At 39.3% G+C, this 16,998-nt stretch overlaps 1 protein-coding gene across 1 annotated transcript in view; it reads left to right on the forward strand.

Moving 5' to 3' along the window:
• Positions 1-16,998, forward strand: part of LOC148373995 (rho-related GTP-binding protein RhoN-like) — a 59,978-nt gene that overhangs the window by 32,493 nt on the left and 10,487 nt on the right. Inside the window, exon 3 of the mRNA XM_088330953.1 lies at positions 14,565-14,674. Coding sequence (XP_088187079.1) covers positions 14,565-14,674 — 110 coding nt within the window. The remainder of the gene's footprint in view (positions 1-14,564; positions 14,675-16,998) is intronic.

Below are 16,998 nucleotides of genomic sequence, written 5' to 3' on the forward strand. Positions count from 1 at the left end.
AAAAAAGATGAGAGGCAAAAACACTCAAGATCCGTTCAGCCGTTGCAATAACAATAACATGTTCAGTTGTATTTAATTAAAAAGCTATTACTGCAAAGACATTTTTTTTTTGTCATTGTGATGTTGCTTTAGAAACATCTCTGAAAGTCTTTTGGTTGCATATTTGTTTGCAAAGTCTTCCAAACAATCTTAGCAATCTTAAATTAAAAATGAACACGCTCACAAAAAAGAATAACCTTCGCAAAACCTCACAATTGTGTGTTGGAGACGTTCCTTTAAAAACGTTATTATTTTAGTTACCCACTATTTCTTCCAAAAAGCAACTGAAAAACTACAAAGTAAAAGCACTAGTTACCATGAAGAGTAACTATTTCTGTTTCTTTAAAATGAAGTGGTTATATTTCAAATAATTTGAAATTTTTTGAGCAGTATTTGAGTCAGTTGAATAGAGAAGAACAGACAGGTAGTTATGTTATAAAAACTTTGTAATATTTATTGCACATCGCCAGCAACAGATTTAACCTACACTTGAAGTGAAAAAAAAAGACCGTAAACAACATGACAATCGGAAGTACAGTAAACACTAGAAAGTGAGTTTATAAATTAAATGGTAAAATTGAAAAAAACAAAGGAAAAAACAGATCTTAAAGAAGAAATACACTTTGCATTTTTCTTGAAACACACTAACACAGAAAAAACACAGGAAATAAAATAAAATTATTTTCGGAATCTATAAAAAAGATAGAATGCAAAAAATTTTTTATATCCTTAAAAAATTAAAAGTAAACAACATTGAATCCCACCAAAAATGTTTATTGAACAATCATAAGAGAAAAGAAAATGCGTCTGGGAGGGAACATACTGTTGAGTGGTGAGGAGACGGCTCCCTTTGTTCAATTCCAAGAGCTAGCTGATAGAGACGTTTTGTTTGCGAACGACACAGGTCAGTTACTTCAGCATCCACGGGTGTCAACAGCACTGGTGGCTCACATTTTATCGTCAATCAGCCCTCATTCGTCTTTTCTTTTGGCGCATTAGAAACTACTATTTTCATAAATGCTATCTAACTATACAGTAGCCGCTATTTTGTATGGTGATATGATCTGTAAGCAGTCAAGCACGCTCAAATAAACTCTTCTTTTTTCATCTTTTGCGTTTGGACTATATTCAAAATAGGCCTTTTCTCACTTTCACCATTTTCACGCTGCACTAACAAATAGAAAAGAAAACCCTCACTGCTGAAAATGGCGTCATGTGTGCCATTGGGGGCACACCGCATTTGGCGTTGTGCAGCCAAAATAACGCACCACTTTTGAACGTCTGTAACAGGAACAGCGTTGTAACTGTGGGAAAAAAAATACACTTACTAAAAAAACTAATGTCATTACGGCATTAATTATAACTGTGTTATTCCCAATACTGTTTACTACACAGTCTGATATTTTCTGATAATTTGGTCAAACTGTACAAACCCTTTACCAAAATAAAAAGAATTGAATTTGTAAATTCAAAATATATATGTATTTTGCTCTTCAAAATAGGTTGAGGCTAACAGTGCCAAGCGATGCTTAGTTTGCTTCAGAGGTTTCACGTGGATACGTTAACCTCTGGCTCAAATCTGGCAGCTTGCGAACCAGCGGGAGCTCGACATCCATGCTACTTAGTCATGTCCCTCTCTGCTTCTCCTTCCATCATCACTAGGAATGGGAATCGGTAGATAACTCATTATTCGATTGAAATTCAGGGTACAGTTACGATTTTGAAACGATTATTGAAATATTCTTTCAATATTTCCACCTCATAAAGCTTCAAACACGTAACTAGATAACTTCTTTTCCACTGAAGTTTATGTTAACTCCAATGTCACAAAATAGCAAACATTGAAGTTTGAACAACTATTTCAGCCCCTCAAGCTCAAAAAGAGTTGGTGAATTTTACCTTTAGATGTCATAGGATTAAGCTGAATCGTAGTGAAACTTCTGCCAAGGTTTTCTAGGTGCAAACCTTCATTTTCCAATCATTGATGATAAAAAGAGCAGTTACGAAAACAAACGATTCGGTAAGATGTTCATGCACCATGTTCCGTTGAGTGTGATCCTAGTTGCCCTTAACAGCGTGTCTATTACTTCTACTTCAGTCAAATCAAGTATCGCACACACTTTCTGACGAACCTTGCAATTCAAGAAATAAAGTTCTGCCGTCCCTCGGACGCCTCGGTGGGGTTTCAATTTTACCAAAACACAACTTGCATATACGTAATGTTGCTTTTATTCCTGCAGTGGACATTGCATATAACCAACTGCTTGGACATATTTGCGATTGAATGAGAAGCGGTTTCTTTACACTGGCTGATGCAAGAGTGTGCGCCCACCTTGAGTCTCCAAGCAGAAACAAAATCCCATTTTCTGTTTCTGCCTCACTTATAACCGTACATTTTTATGCTGTTGGCGTTATTTTATCAATCCAAATTTGGAAGTTTATGAATCTATTCCTATTAGTTTGAAAGAACCGGAAACATCTCCCACCCCAAGTCACGGTGGCTCAAGTCACTGTCTGTGATGCCTTTTGATGGGTAACTTAACAACGCCGCAGGTTAATGGGAACCTAATCCGATGTTGCTGAAAATGTGTGAACACCTGAAAATGGTGACAGCACCCTCAGCTTTATGTTGACATACATTTTTGAGTGTTACAGACAATTGAATAATTTTCAACCTAAGATTTTTATTTTAGGTTTCTACTTCATCCCTTTTTGGTCTTGACAAAATAATGACTTCAAACTTCACCCTTTATTTTATTATATTGTAGCTTTAAGCACTATTGTGATATTAAGCACAAGTTTGATTCTCAATTTTGGGCCTCAATTTTGGGTTTTACGGTGCTCCCTAAGGCAGGTCAGCTATAATCAAAGTGGATATCTTTTGGGACTCCTCTGGGGTTTTGGAGAGTACCTCAGGCTGTGAGGGCTTCTCTTACACGTAACAGTGGACTTGTTGAATCCCCGACTCCCAAAAACAGATCGGATCTCAGCAAGCGTCTGTCATGCTGAATAATTACTTGTGGCAGTGCAAGCTTTATTAAAAGGTCCTCAAAAACAACAAAAACGTACTCGACAAATCAAATGTTAATGTTGCCTTGGGCCAGTGTTCGATGAATCTTTCATGTTTGTTTTTGCATCTGCAATGAAAATCATGGTGAAGACTTAATGGAGAACAACAAGCTTTCAGTAGCCCCCCTGAGGGCAGAAAACTCATTTATATTCTGGTAAATGAATGCTTCACTGGTCAAACAACACACAATTTCCTCAAAATTTCAAGCCTTGTGCTATGGAAACAAGCTGAATATGTCAATGCCATTGGTCGCAATCAGAACTGTTACCATCCATCTGTGGATGACGTTAACCTCTGGCCATTCATTGGTCAAATAAATTAACAGTTGGCAAAATATTGTATAACACTAATGGATGAAAAGGAAAAAGAAACCACAATAGTCCTGATATTTTCATAGGCTGTTTACTCTATATTCTCATAGTCTATCACTAACAGTCACCAAAGTGCCCACATACAGTAATAGCTTCTTTTAGGGTTAGGTAATTTTGCAAGAGTTTCAAAAAAAAACAACAAAGAACACAACAGATTAAACAGGCAAGAAGAGTGCAGCAAAAAAAACAGAATAAGGAGCGGTATGTATATTGGAATCGTTTGACACTCTCCTGACTTGAAGTCATGATTGCTACCTTAGTCAGCTTATTCATGATAAGCGTGCAAATATGTGCATTTTTTAGACACGCTCAAATAAACTCTTCTTTTTTCATCTTTTGCGTTTGGACTATATTCAAAATAGGCCTTTTCTCACTTTCACCATTTTCACGCTGCACTAACAAATAGAAAAGAAACTAAACGCTTGGTCGAGCATGAAGTTACTTTAGAGAGCAGCTGGCTAGCTTCACACTAGCGTCGAGCCAGGTCTCAGAGATGGTTAAAATACAACCATCCTAATTGAGCAGTTTCCCATAATCATCTGTTTCATGAGTAATGGATCTGGCTTTGGTGAGATGCAGGTTTACCAGTGGTGGTTTAAGAGAATGTTTAGCCTAGCTTTAGCAGCAGGCCGGACCTTATCTTTTGACGCCACTTCAGTCGCTTCCCGGACCCGATTACAACCCACACAGCACCCACTGATGATCCCCATTTTTTTGTTCTCTTCTGACTTTCTTTAGAGTTGGTTTTAATTCATGAATTTCTTCTCAATGTAACGGGTCTCTGAAATACTAGCTGTAGCCGTAACCGTGCTCCGCAGTTTGTTTTGGGGGGCTGGGTATGACACATTGACTTGTGCGCCTGCCCCGCTGTTTGACTGACAGCAGACTCCAGCCTAATACACCCTCACGGTAACTCCCATCCAACACACAAAGCCCTCCTAACCTGCCCCCGTGATAGCATTTGCTGAATGCTGTCTGAACACAATGCACGATACGTTGATATTCATGACAAACATGTTGAACATGCAATTTAGAATACTTTCAAACGCTGCATTTCCACTCATACTTTTTTAAGATAGTTTCACAATGTTTTTTTTTCTGCGGTAACTTCTTCCAGCAATAAACTGTTTCCCTGCCAATCCCCATCTTTTTTTTGTGCAGTTGTGCAATGTGCAGTAATCATTTCCGCTCCACGGTCATTGGCCTCCGACAGTTTTCACCTTCCCCTCCAGGTAGATTTCCCCACCTTACCCACCCTGGGTTGCTACGATACTCAGGGCTGGCTGGCACCAAAATTGTGAGCTCAGGGAAGAGAAACAGCTGCAGGGAAGGAACGGCTGTGTTTCTCTCAGGTTACGCTTTAACGGGCTCACGCTGGCTGTTTTGCATTTATTTGCCGACATTTGAGAGCGTATTAAAACGGCTTTTGTTTGTGTGCATGGCCGGCGTCGCGCCGGCCTAATGAGGCTGTTTGCTTGCCGTTGATTCTCAGCCATATGCGCGCCGACACATCAGAGCGCCTCCGGGCGAAAAGCTTATTTTCTTTTACTTTGGCTTTTTAGCAACGTGCCAACAGTGGGACGGTGAGTTAACCGAGGATAGTGAACACACTATAAGCATCTAAAAGTTGTTCATCCAAAGAGGCTTTCTCATTTTCAGTTTAATGTACAGTAGATCGTTTGGAAAATTAGTTTAACCTCTTGATTTGGTTCAACAGTTTGAATTGAGCTGTTGTTCCACCATCGGGTGGAATGAAAAATTGAATGGTGCTTTTGTGGTTGCACAAAAAAACACACATTTAACATTGTTAATTATTGTGTAGGTTTTATCTTTGTGGCCATTGATCCCGGAGTAATTCTATTCAGGCTACAATTAAAACTTTATAATAGAAAAACGTACAGCAGGTTATCTGATATTCATATCTGAAGTGCATTTACATATTGATGGCAATTCAGGTTTTTTAGTCTTGAGTTAGAACATGCAAACTCCCCACTGTAAAGCCAGAGACCAAATGCAAAACTTTCTCTAGAGCTATGACAGCCGTGGGCTAACTTTTTGAGTTGGGGGCCCCATTGGGTTAAAACATTGTCCCTAAGTCTGAATGAGCGGGTGAGTTGTCTGTGTCTGTGTGCCCCTGCCCATTGCCTGAAGACGGCTGGGATGGGCTCCAGCACCCCAGGGACCCTACTGAGGATAAGCGGTGCAGATGATGGATGGATAGATGTTTAATCTTATACATTTTTATGAAGACAATGTCATCAAATAGTTTTAAAACGTTTAGAATAAAGCAAAATTATATGCATAATGCCCCTTTTAATTCTGTAGGACACAAATATAGAAAACCATTGAAGTTCTAAGACTTTTTTTGGTAAAGTTTTATGAGAATATTATTATGCTTATTTATATATGATATATTCAGTCAAAGGTTAAAACCTTTCTATATAATTTCCTAACCAGAATAATTGTGGGTCCAAACAATAACGTTAATGTGAAAAAAGTAAACAACAACAAAAAACATGCTTGACACTTTTGTGAGATAATTAAAAATGTTGTAATTTTAAAATGCCAAAAGTGTTTTCGTTTGCACAACATTTGATACATCTGATAAATAAAATAAAGTCATGTTTAAAAAATTGCAAATATGGAAAAGTGCTCAATGAAAAGATACAGAACGTGCACAATGTTTTATGAAAAATATTTTTTAAGATCGCGTGCCACTCTCAATCTTCCTCCACTTTGCTCAAAACAACTACATTAACATATTTAAGATAGACTTGCACACTTGAATGTAAGATTACACATTTTTTTTCATCTTCAATAGTTTAAAACAAAAATCACAGGAGAAGTTATTTTCTCGAGAGTGCAACTTCATATCAAGTTTTAATCCTATGCAAAAAATTGAAAATTAAGAATAAGTAACTATTGGGGGGTGGGGGGATCTACGCAATTTATAAAATTATGTCTTAAGAAATCCTCTTTCCATTTTTATCATTGCCAAGTTTATAGTTTAGTAGACACTCAAAATATGGAGAGAAGACATCGATGGATTTTGAACTTGCAACTCCGATACGAAGTTCCAACCTTTTCTAAAAGCACTACACTAAGGCATGGAAGTCTCTCCCCTTTAGAATAAATACACAATTTTGTAGTCAAAAAGATTGACATGTGAATTGTATAAATTCCATAAGAAAATGTTGTGAGGTGGGGGGAATAGTGAGATTTTCCAGAATGAATCGGGCATTTGAGGTTGTGCGTTTGAATTACAATTTGTCTGATTTTAATCGGATGTAACGCGCATTCAATTTTATCTCTATCACACTATTTTTATTCACATTACCAGAGACAAATGTTAGAGAACTCTTCCTGAAAGTATAAATCAACCGCAAAAAGTTCCAAGAGGGTAACAACTCTTAGGTGTATCTGATGATGAATCCGACTATGAAAGACATCAAATAAATACTTTTTATGTCATGGTTGCCCATTGCCCTCACTTGGCCCCGCTCATTTGGCGCCAGCTGCGGCTCGTTGCCTGATTGGCTTCCCTCCCTTTTAAACTCAGTTCTCACATTAACTCCTTGTTAGTCCGTCAACGAACCTCTGCAGTTGAAAAACGTGTGTTTTGACTCTGTCCGGTATCCTGCTCGTGTATCCTGTATCGATCCTGCCTGTCTCGTCCGGTCCGGTATCTTGCTCCAGTGTCTGGTATCGACTCAGTCTGTCTCGTCCTGTCCGGTATCTTGCACCAGTCTCCTGTATCCAGTATCGACCCCGTCTGTCTCATCCTGTCCGGTATCCTGTTCCAGTGTCCAGTATCCGATATCGATCCCGCCAGTCTCGTCCTGTCCAGTATCTTGCTCCAGTATCTGGTATCGATCCCGTCTGTCTCCTCCTGTCCGGTATCTTGCTCCAGTCTCCAGTATCTGGTATCGATCCCGTTGTTTTTGTCCTGTCCGGTATCTTGCTCCAGTCTTCGGTATCCGGTATCGACCCTGTTTGTCTCATCCTGTCCGGTATCTTGCCCCAGTATCCGGTATCGATCCCGTCTGTCCCATCCGGCATCTACCAGTGTGCCCTGTATCGATCCCATCTGTTCTGTCCGGCCTCGATCTCGTTTGCCTCTGACTTCATTGTCTCACTTCTTCAGCCCAGAGATCACCGCATCCATGGCATTTGTGTTCATGCGCATGACTGCCCCATTCCCGTAAAGTAAAGCTTGTGTGAAAACGTTACGCGTCTGGGTCCTCCGTCTGGGTGGGTTCTGACAATTTTATATTTAATGTTGGTGTTGTACACAGTTTTCAATAAACAATAGTCACTTTCAATGCTTAGTTCTAGCTGAAAGAAAGTCAAACAACACCAGGGGTCAGCAACCTTTTCGGTGTGGAGTGCCACTTTTAAATGTCATTGTAAATCAGTGTGCCACACTAAGATTAATGACTCGCACAACCATTTTTTTTATATCCAACAGAGCTGTCATTTTACACCAGTCCGAATACACAACATGGATATATCAGTGTTTGAAATAACGTCTGCCCAGACGCCTGGGGCGTGCATCTTTTACGTCGGGCGTACAAATTACAAAACGTCTCTGCCCGGGTGGGCGACAACTTTTTCAAGGAAAAAAAATATTTTTTTCTTTTTTTTCTTTCTTTTTTTACTATTAAAACGTGATTTTCGTTTTGCTAATTGTTGATCGCCATGTTGTATTGAATGTTTTGCTTGCTGTTGAGGAATAAATATGCTTAAAGGCTGAACCACTATGTCCTGCTCATCTTCTAACACATGAGGATACTGCACACTCTGACATATCCTTACCAGGAATCAAGCCAAAACCTCAGCCCCAGAAGAAAGAGTCAAAGCAACATTTATGACACTACAAAACGTAAACGTACATTAAAAGCATCGCGGAAAGAGGAGTTCACGTGGCTTGTAGCATACGACGCAACGCAAACATTGCATGAATAAAGATGAGTAAATACAGGTACATAGTGATGGCAGATGGAAAACAGCGATGCCATATACATGCAATGAATGTTATAAGTAGATTTATAATAAACTTAATTTTAAAGTGTTTTTCTGTTATATATTCTGATTATCAATCCTTAATACTTTGCAACAATGTTTTTTATTGCGATTAATCAAATGATTGTGTTCCAAGTTGTAAAAAACGGTGCAGGCAACTTTATGGCAGGGCAGGCAACTTTTCAGAGTTGTCTGCCCTGGTGTCACGGATTTCAGACACTGGATATACATTGAAATTGTGTAACTGACCAATTTATCTTCCCCTATTCTTGTTCATCAACAAACTAAAAAATTACTGTGAGCAAGATGTGGAAAGGCCTGTAGACATCCATGACTTCAACTATTCTTCATCAACAATAAACTGCAATCAAAATCAAGTGATGTGGACAGCTACTATACCATTCATCAATAAAATCTTATTTTAGAAACCATCAACACTTGAAACGCACACCTTTAATATATTCGCCATCCGTAAATGGTTTTCCGTGTTTTGCCATGCAATGAGCAATGTGATAGCTTGCTTCAGTGGTGGCGTTTGTAGCAGTGACAAATGTTTTCAGGGTCTGTGTTTGTTTGCCGTATGTGGACACAGTGAGTTTTAATTTCTCCGCCTTGAAATACATTTTCATATTTTGTCTCGTTATGACGCTTAACTCTTGACGTGCGAGGTAAAACGCTCTCGAGGCATAACGCACAAACAGCACGGTCATTTTTTGCACAAAGCCTCAGTCATCTGTCCACGCTGGCTGAAAAGAACGAGATTTTTTCGTTGGAGCTGTTGTGATTCGTTCATTTGTTGCGCGCCGGTTTTTCTGTGGCTGGGTCAAAACACGGATCTTTCCTCCTCTGCGAGGCGCTGCGCAGACACGCTCACACACGGAGCAGAGGAGGAGAAGGGGCGCTATCGTAAAGCCTCAAAATAAGGCGCGCAACTGGAAATGTTTGAATTTCCCCTTAAAATGCGCATGAAAAAAAAACCTCATTATTATTTTGCGTGCCGCTGGTTAACCCCTCACGTACCACATAGGTTGCCGACCCCTGCTGTACACATATCACAATTACCTCCACATGCTTCTCACCGTTTTAAGGCCTGACTCATTTTCATGCCTGGAACAATGCATAGTAGTCAAAACAAAGAACAACAGTGCAAAGAAACGGTCAAAACAACAGTGAGCCACATTGACGAACAACTGTGTGCAATAATAATAGTTAAAAAAACGCACTGGCATCCTTTGCCATCTGCTTTGCAGGTGTCCAATATTAAAAATAAACTCAACTTATTAATCATGCTCCTGATCATTGTCCTTTATTTAAGCCACAGTGCCCTTCTTTCTTCTTGCCGAGGACTGTTTGTCGACTTTTTCAGAAGTGCTGAGGCGACTCGCCTGTCCCTGTGCGGGGAAATGGCGTGCGTGATTTTCTGGCTCAGTCGAAGGCCCATCGTGACCGTGACCTGCCAATCATGTTGATTTCTAGGCCTGATGAATCCCTCCCGACGGCCTCATTACCAGCCTAGGAATTGAAACATTTCAACAGCTTTCTTATTACCGTATGCTTCATTTGCATGCTTTCTGCCTAATACCCTGCCCGCCTCTGTCATCCCTTGCTGGCCCACTTCATATATGCAAACTGATATGAACATCCTTGACAAGACTTGCTGAATGGCAACACACATGGCAAAAAAGCTGTGTTAAATACAATTATTTAAAGCAAGTTCAAGCTACACTAAATAAAACGCACACATGTATACGAAACTGCCTTTCTAAACTGTCATCAGCGAGTAAATTATATAAATAAAGTTTAAAACATACCAATGGATTTAAAGTACTTTTTAACACAATTCAAAATCTATCTTATCGGTAAGGTTTGATTAGAACCTCAGCCCAGTTCTTTTTTCTTAAGAATTAGAAGCTAGAGACAGCATATTCACGTTATGCTGTTTACTAGGCGCCAGAAAAGTTGAATATATAGCTGTGGAGAATGTTTCAGCATGATGCGGAAGAAATCTGACGAATAAGTAAACTGTCTTGGCTGCCCATCTGCGTGGGCCGACCTTGCATCAGCAACGTGACCAAATTGTTGTAACTGTTTTCAACTGGATAATGTGTGTTAGAGTGCTCACAGAAAATAAGGTGACAAGCAAAAGACAGGTCACTGTAACTTGGTTGGTAAGCTCAAGACTTCTATCTAAAAACAGAGGTTTAATCATTTGCTCTGGAGAACTTTTAAGGAATGTTGAAGCATTAACATTTTTATCTAAAGAGGATTCATATGTACATGGTTTCCACTAAGAAGAATTTCAACTTGTTAGGCATTATTTATGGAATCATGATTCGTTTTTGTTTAACAAAAAAATAAATCAATCTATTGCACAGGGTTTACCAGTTAGTTGAGACCAAGATGAAAACAGAAAACTACAGTCACAAAATACATTCAGATGACAGGCATGGATGGCAAAAGTTTATTCTACGAAAGGGATTTTCAACAATTTGAATCATGTGTACATGTTCATCGGCGGGCTGTCAGACTGTTGAGAAGCAAAGAAATCATGATGTCACCTGGCACTGAAATATGTCATATCATGGAAAGTTTAATTTCAAAATATCCTCATCACGATCTGTCTGAAACAAGATACCCGTAAACTTTAAAGCCGATATAACTCACCAATATCCTGGCTCTGATATTGAGCTGATGACAAGATGACACGATGACAGATATAAAAAATCCGCTTAAAAGCATTTCGCATCGTTTAACAATCCTTGATGTAATCTGTTAGTTTCGCCCCATAATTCCCTTTTAAAAGTAAACCAACATGTTAGAAAATTTCCAATATGGCCGCTAGCTTCTGACCTTTTGGTTGACACCACTTTCGACGGATTGTAAGCTTTTCTTTACGGTTTTTAGCCTACGATAGCTTATTAAGGCCTGTATTGAGGAAACAGACATGTTCTACTTTGGCTTCAAAAATTTTTAGCCTTTAGTGACCGATTCAAATGCTGATTGACACATTGGTTAGCTAATGAATTACCATCATAAATATATCCATATTTACCATGTGTATTCAAATCAAAGCCGAAAATAATTGTGCTTAATGCAACCATGATCCATTTTTTCCACACCATTAACATTCGCAAGTATGCAAATCAATTATTGATTTCTGGAAAAAGAGGTCTAACATTTACATTTCTTTCACAGTGTCTAAAAACTGGCCACAGAGGTTTGAGAGCTGCAAACTGGTTGTCCCTAAATGGCCACTTTTGGAAACGCTTTGACACACCTGTAGAAAAATGTGTTAAATACAATGTTCAGTTTTTCAGATTGTTATCAAATTTGTCCTGGGACCAGGTAAGGCTTCGTGCTATTCCCCCAGCTGTTTTCCAGATGAAATGCCCATGCTACAGTATTCTGCTGGCATGTTATTGCAAAAAAGGCGAGAATGAAAACCGTCTATTTCTGTGTATTCCAACTTAGATTACTCATTGTTAATCTCATCTCATCTCATTAGCTGCACCGCTTATCCTCAGTAGGGTCGCGGGGGTGCTGGAGCCCATTCCAGCAATCATCGGGCAGTGGGCAGGGGACACCCTGAACTGGTTGCCAGCCAATCGCAGGGCACACGGGGACAGACAACTCACTCGCTCAGTCACACCTAGGGACAATTTGGACCGGCCAATTCACCTGAAATGCATGTCTTTGGAATGTGGGAGGAAACCGGAGTGCCCGGAGGAAACCCACGCAAGCATGGGGAGAACATACAAACTCCGTACAGTAAGGCCGAGAGCTGGATTTGAACCCACGCAGGAGGTTCATTGTTAATTTCACTTGCAATTAGTATTTCAGTTTGGACAAAACTTTAGAGTGTAACCTTTCAAAAGAGACCAAAACCGTCCATATTCTCTAAACTGTTCCAGAACAGCATTCAATTTACTTTTGGGACGTCTTGGATTGGGATTTTGGATGATTTTTACAGGATTGTTGTGGAGTTATATGTGATAGAATACCTTCGTTTTTGGTTTTGTTTTCAATGTAATGTTCCATTATTTGACCTTTCACCTACCCATTTTGTTTATCTTCCTCCTCCTCTTACTTTTTCGGTGAGAGAAAAATGACAATGCCAGGAGTAACTGGGAACGTAATTAATCCCTTGCGGTCATGCAGTGACATTGCATGTCTAAACTTTGTTTACCCTCTCCATAATGACCAAAGGCCGGATAAATGGTAAGATACCCCATCTAACAATGCAACCAAGCATATGCCATTTGAAGGTAACAGGTTTTAATTGTGGGCACACTTTTTTACTGGTTTTATATTTGATTCTGGTCTTAATTAGCCTCATAACAAAAATAACATTTTCAGAGGTTTCTTTTCTCTCCAAAGCAACCAATCTCCATTTGGCCTGAGACTGAAAGGCTTCCATTTTACCGGGTCACCCGTGAGAACGTTCCAGGTTGTTAGCTGTATTGTTTGCCACCAGGAGTAATAGCAGGTCACCCTTGGGGCGATTCGGCAAGCCGACTCACATTGTCGCATGCTTGCTATTGTTGACATGTTAGTTGCCGGGGAGGAAACACAAAAAATGTTTAGAACGTGCTGTACTTGCATTTTTGCAACCCCCCAACTGAAGGTTGCTTTGACGAGTTGACTATTGACCATCAAATTGATTCTGATGAAGTTTTACAAAGAGTGATTTGCTTCATTTTCAATATGTCTTGTGCAAACTGAAAACCTCCTATTCCGTCAGTTGTGACTAGTTTGACAAATTCTAAAGCTTCAAACTCAAGCAATGTGTCCAAAAACGTAAGTAGATGGCCAACCGCTAAAATTAGATTTGATCAATGCCTTGAAAGGCTTCACCCTTCCACTTTGGCTTTTGTGCTGCCGTTCTTGAGATGATGATGAACAAAAGCTAGTTGGCCCTTGCAACGCTACACCCTCACTTTGCGAAACAACTTCACATTCTTACTTTGATAATAGGAGACCACCCTGATGTCTGTCCACATACTGAAAACTAGCTTTAGTGGTAAGATTAGGCCTTCCAAAAAAATGGTGCCCATCCCAAAAAACAGAAGTTTTCTAGAAAGAGCACCTTATAATCCAGTGCGCCTTTTAGTCCTGATAAAACGGTAGCTTCATAATTTTAATTTCAAACAGAATCATAAAACTGGAAACGCAAAAGGACTGCGGCCTACATCACCCCGACAAATTCCAAGAAGGCAGGGAAATCTCTTCTTCGCAGAAGTGATCAACTTTTCTCTCACATAACTCATATTGTCTCTGTTTCACATAGATCATTGGAAGATTGACGAATTAAAAGTTTAGTGGACACACGAAATAAGGTGAAAAGACATCAATGGATTTCGAATAGGGCAGCAAAGCCCAAACTTCTGTTAAGACATTCCATCCTAATCTAAAAGCCCTCCTCTGAGCCCTTTATTTTGATCAATTCTAGTTGATAAAAGTAGATCAAAAGTGCAACAAAAAGTAGTTCAATAACATTTTGCAGCAACAAAAATTCCCAAATATCTCGTAAGATATATTTTTTCTCAGCTTTTTGGGCTTCTTGCATTTACGTAAACAGTTCATAGTAATCAAAACAACAAACAATATTAGGCAATAATTTTCAAAATAACAAACTGGTATCCTATGCAGATGTCCAATATTTAAAACGGAATTAACTTTTATAATATATTTCACATATTGTCTGGATTCTGGACTGTAAGGCGCACCAAAAGAAAAAAATGGCCAGAATGTCAAATGAGCCCATTGTTATAGAGTGCGCTCTTTAGTCCTTGAAATTTGCTAGACTGGCACGGTGACACATTTTGGCAGAAATACTATTTCACAAAAGAAAATTGAACTGTTTTGGTGATTCTGAATTTGAAAATGAAAACATCTTTAAAAGGTTGTGACACCTTTCACACTATTGGACATATGTGTCTATATGGTCAGAGGACGAACACACAGCTTCGACTTCTGAACAAGGTCACGCGTTTATTTCTCGCTGCAAGTCCTGACTTTTGTCTCATCAAATATGACATTTGCGTGTGCGTTGGTGTCCCCAGGCTCCTCCTATTACGACAATGTGAGGCCGCTGGCGTACCCCGACTCTGACGCCGTCCTCATCTGCTTTGACATCAGCCGCCCTGAGACTCTGGACAGCGTCATTAAAAAGGTCACTGACTTGTTTTGATCGAATCCCTGCACGAAAAGCTCGGAAGTGTAGCCTCAGTGCTTTTTTTCATCTCATCAAAAATATCCACTTGACCTTCAATCCCCATGCAGAACATAGTCGGGTGAGGGTGGGCAGTACAATACGCAAATCAGCCTTGAAATGTGTTTTCAAGAGGAGAAGGCTGCACACATGCATCACGCTTATTGAGACAGGGGATGGGGGATGAGCGGCAAAATTGCCAGTGAAGGGAAGAGATGCTTTCGGCGACTCGGAAGATGCGATTGGTCACAGATACACACGTAGTAAATCATTTTTCTTTTGGAGGAAATAGTTCCTGCCTAAGATTATGTTTTTCACTGGAAATCAGAAAAATATTTTGTGAGGAGGGTAAAAAATCACTCATACATTCGGCTGTAGATCATAAAATAACGCAGCTGTAAAGTGAATAAAAAAGAGCCTTGAACTTTATATGGTTTGAATATATCAACAAGCACGAAAAAGCATTATCATGATCAGTGTCTTTACATATTGTCTGTTTCCCGATCAGGGGATGGTGTAATAATAGTCTGAAATAATAGTCCGTGCAATAACCTGTGCAGCCCTTTGAACTCTTTGTGATTAAGGCCTATATAAATAAAAATGACTTGACTTGACATACATAACCAATTCTTAAGGGGACAATTTATATTATTTAGTTCCTACTAGTGGTAAAAAAAAAATCACTACAAATCTATATTTACTTGCATTAAAATACATGAACAAGTTTTTTTCAAAGATATTCATGAAAGAAAGAGCAACTTCACAAAACATGAGGCTCACGTAGACATGATTGTCTACTATCTTGCAGCACCCTCAAAAAGCAAAAACCTTGTGAAAGGCTGGGCAAAAAAATGAGAGGAAAATTCTTTTGGTTTGGTCACTTTGACTCTCTGTCGTTGATATTCTTTCCTGTGCTCTCTAGCAGTCTTTTTTTAGTTGCACTACACCAGTGGTTTCCAACCCTTTTTAAGCAGAGAATACTTTGTTGATATGCATTCTAAGAATCACAACGTATCATGGTATTACTATTATGTTCCTATATTATTACCAAGTAATTATTAGAAGTAAGGTTTAATAGACATAGTCAACCACTAAAAACACAATTTTACTAGAAAGTCACTATGACCTGGTACTGGTGAGCCTACAGGTCTGCAGGCATCATGTTCCTTTAATAATACATCTAAAAACATCCTTTTAGAATTAGCCTCCCAATTATAAACTCTGTGCCAAGGTATAATTATATAATATTAGAAAACTTCATGGATGGCACTATTCACGAGGAACCACATCTAGTTTGTTTAATTTTAGATTTGTGGTCTGTACAATATAAGTTATATTAATTATAGATGGAAAAAAAATCAAGGGGGTATCGTATACTAAAACTACTGATAGTTGTACGCACATTTGTGACTTTGGCTTTACTGTTCTTCAGTAGAATCTTGGTGAGCTTTAAATGGTTTTTCCTCCTGTAGGATTTGTAAATCTAATCCAGGACAACCTCAAATATGTGGACACGCCTCAGTGAAGTCTGTCAACAAAGCCAAACAGATTCACCGGCAAGCTTTTTGGTCTTCCCATGAATCCAATTGACACAAGAGGAGGGTTAGGAGGGTTTTCCTTGACCCTTAACCTCGAGCCGTCGCCCTGTTAATCTCATCTCAGGGCCGCGTTCAAAGCTTGTAACCACAGCGGCCGTCCTAAATTAGACTTTTAACTCGCGTTGACAAGCAAAGCAGCAGCAGGAGCAAGGGTTAAACTATCAAAGCGTCTGATTTGTGCTTGTTTTTAGGGTAAGGGGTCAGGCTTGTTCGGTCAGACTTTTTTTTTTATCACAAAGGCAGAGAGGAGAGTCAATGATGGTCATATGGCGTGCAAATGATTAGAGGCCGTGTTGTGTTCTGGTACTTTTTTGTGACACACGTTAACTGTTGTTTCAGTATTCCTACATAAGCCACATCTAACACATATTCACACCCATACAAACACACAGAGTTTGGTTTCTCTGTCGTTGCTAAGACATTCCATTGACATTTTGTAGACCCCTTACCCTAACCATAACTGTTCTAACTAATTGCCTAACCCTCACCTCAACCCTAACCAAAGTCTAACTCAAATGCAAACTTTAAAACCATTCTTACCCGTAAAAATTATATAGCCGCATAAGAACCACCCAAATGTTCAAAACCAGGAATGTCAAACTCAATTTTTAAGATTAAACTTGACTTGTATTATCTGAATATAAATTTGTCCCCATCTGGGGATCATGTTTAACAAATACTTTCAGC

This window comes from Urocampus carinirostris, chromosome 1 (assembly GCF_059441175.1).
Source record: "Urocampus carinirostris isolate Australia breed hairy pipefish chromosome 1, RoL_Ucar_1.0, whole genome shotgun sequence".
NCBI classification, from domain to species: Eukaryota; Metazoa; Chordata; class Actinopteri; order Syngnathiformes; family Syngnathidae; genus Urocampus; species Urocampus carinirostris.